The 2462-nt window shown below is 43.2% G+C and overlaps 1 protein-coding gene across 1 annotated transcript; it reads right to left on the bottom strand.

The window, feature by feature from the left end:
* Positions 1-452: 452 nt before the first annotated feature.
* LOC103705076 (probable calcium-binding protein CML36) lies at positions 453-1472 on the bottom strand. Its single transcript, XM_008788673.3, has one exon. It carries the CDS (start codon positions 1273-1275, stop codon positions 658-660), a length of 618 nt encoding a protein of 205 aa, XP_008786895.2. The 5' UTR covers positions 1276-1472; the 3' UTR covers positions 453-657.
* Between the last annotated feature and the right edge of the window lie 990 nt (positions 1473-2462).

Below are 2462 nucleotides of genomic sequence, written 5' to 3'. Positions count from 1 at the left end.
ATGCATTGATATGTTATGTTAAATAATTTAATATTATATTAAATTATTATGCTATAGTATATAATATTATATTACTATATTATAATAATATCATTTTATATTGCAGTAATATTATATAAAATCATATTTTTATATATTAATATATATTATATTTTATTATGCTTTATTGTATAATACTATGCAATGTCCTTTATAGTTATTTTGTTATACCAAAATACTTTATTAGTTTGTTTACCAAACACATGTTAAATTGGCATAACACTTTACAAATGGAGTTATCAAACAGTAAACAGCTTTTTATAAAAGCTCTACTTCAAAAGACTTTATTTTTAAAAACTCTACTGCAACAGCTCTTTCAAACGGAATCTTAGTGTAGTAGTGATAGGTTTGATTAAACCATCCAATTGCTCTTGAGGAAATAATAAAAAAAAAAAGAGATAACGTCCTTCCCAATCATACCAATATTGACGCAAGCAATCGATTTTGACTAATGCTTAGCTACATCAACGGATGATGACGACTGATTTGGTCCATCCTTTTCTTTTTCTAATTACAAGATGAAGGAAAGGGACAAACAAAGAGAGACACAGAAAAAGAGCAACCATTCACCACCACCGCCCATTTTGGTTAGATCGGATCCGAGATTAGTGCGACAATCTATCTCTGGCCGTCCATCATGCGAACGAAATCCTGAAAGCAGACGAAGCCATCACCGTCCGAATCGACCACCCCGATCATACGGCGGCAATCCTCCAGAGTACACTGCTCGTCCCCGAGGGTGACGAACATGGCGAGGAGCTCCTCGGCGGAGATCTTGCCGTCTCCGTCGGCGTCGAAGACGGCGAACGTTTCCCGGAGCTCCGGCACGACGGGGGGTCCGACGACCGACCCCAGCTCCACGATCTCCTCCAGCCGGATGCTCCCGTCGCCGGCGCGGTCCGCCTCGGCGAGCATCGCCACCACCTCCTCCTCCGTCGGCGGGTCCGGACCCAGCCGCCGCAGCACCACCTCCAGCTCCCGCCTCGTGATCCTCTTCTCTCCCTCCCTCTCCGCCGAAGGATAGTCCGTCGACGACGAGGACGCCGATTTCGCGGCCGGCGCGGCGAGGTGGCAGCCGGGTAACCGGGGGAGGACGGTTTTTGGGGTGCACTGAGAGTCTTCGGAGGAGGAGGAGGCGGCGTTGGATCCGAAGGAGGAGGCCTCGGATCGGGAGACCGAACGGGATTTCTTCTTCGAAGAGCCGAAGAAGGCCGCCCGAAGACTAATCATCTTCATGGCTTCTGGCTTTCGGCTTTCGAGAGAGAGACGGGAGAGAAGGGTTGGAAGGAGGTAGGGTTAAAGAAGGCGCAGGGGGAGGGAAGTGGAGGCAGTGAGCTTCGAGGAAGCTTCGTTGGGAGAAAATGCGGCATGATGTTCTCCCCAGTCGTATACCGTCCTTTTCTGTTTCATTGGTTCCAAAAGATTTGTACCACAGGCACAAAGATTACGCGTTATTTTTCTTTTTATTTTTAAGAGAAAGTTGCAAAGAGTACGGCGGGAGTTGGACTTGGAAGGCGCAAGATGGCGTGCATCTCCATAGCGGATTCGGGATGTATCCACCTTTCCATCACCCAACGCACAGCTCTCAAAGCGCTCCAAACTTCACCTCCCATCTCGCTGCACATATCTTGAAGGAGCTGGTGGATGATCCAACTGTAGATCCCTGTGCGCTGCTTTGAGATTTGTGCAGATTCAACATATGTGCAGCAGGTGATCGAACATGGATACAGATCTTTCTATAATGGAGCACATCATGAATCACGATTTATCCGGTGGCCAACTTATATCATTATATTAGATGGCTTGATGAGCTTTCGAGAACCATCTAATGTGCTTTTGTTACTGCATGGATTGCTTTAAGGTGGCAAGTGGTTTCGCACTAGTTTAGATCAAACAGGAATGAAACAATGTTTTGAAATTGATTTTAAATTCATTTTCCGAAAAACTAGTTTAATGGGATCTAGAACTATGGATCGTTGCTTGAAATTTCTATGTTTATTTTTTGGGATTTAACTAGGGCCACTTTGGGCGAATATGACGGTGTTGGATTGAATTATATTGAATCTATTTCTAACCAATGGTCAGCAGATTTCCATCATAGACCTACCTGTTCACGAGTTTGGGCTGCTGTAGATGTATGAGTTGAATCTATATTTACCTAATCCAACTTGTTCATTTTAATTCTAGAGAGGGGGATTTAACAATATGTTATTTAATGCAGGATATCATATTAATTGACTTTCTTAAAAGCTTGAAACAATTAGGGTTTAAAAGCTTGCTGCTAATGCAATTGAGTTCACAATAGAAAAGTATAGTTCCAATATATGATTTTCTAAATTTGCAAGCCAAATGCAACATCTTCATCCTCACGTAACTTAGATATATTTCGCACATGCACTTATGCTATCTCTACAACTACTTAC

Source organism: Phoenix dactylifera, chromosome 12 (assembly GCF_009389715.1).
Source record: "Phoenix dactylifera cultivar Barhee BC4 chromosome 12, palm_55x_up_171113_PBpolish2nd_filt_p, whole genome shotgun sequence".
Lineage (NCBI taxonomy): Eukaryota > Viridiplantae > Streptophyta > Magnoliopsida > Arecales > Arecaceae > Phoenix > Phoenix dactylifera.
The sequence above is the reverse complement of the archived record's forward strand: the minus strand, read 5'-3'. Positions and strand labels throughout refer to the sequence as shown.

Bases quoted from the DNA above. Each gene is read 5' to 3' on its own strand.
- LOC103705076 (XM_008788673.3), bottom strand. From the start codon at position 1,275: ATGAAGATGATTAGTCTTCGGGCGGCCTTCTTCGGCTCTTCGAAGAAG.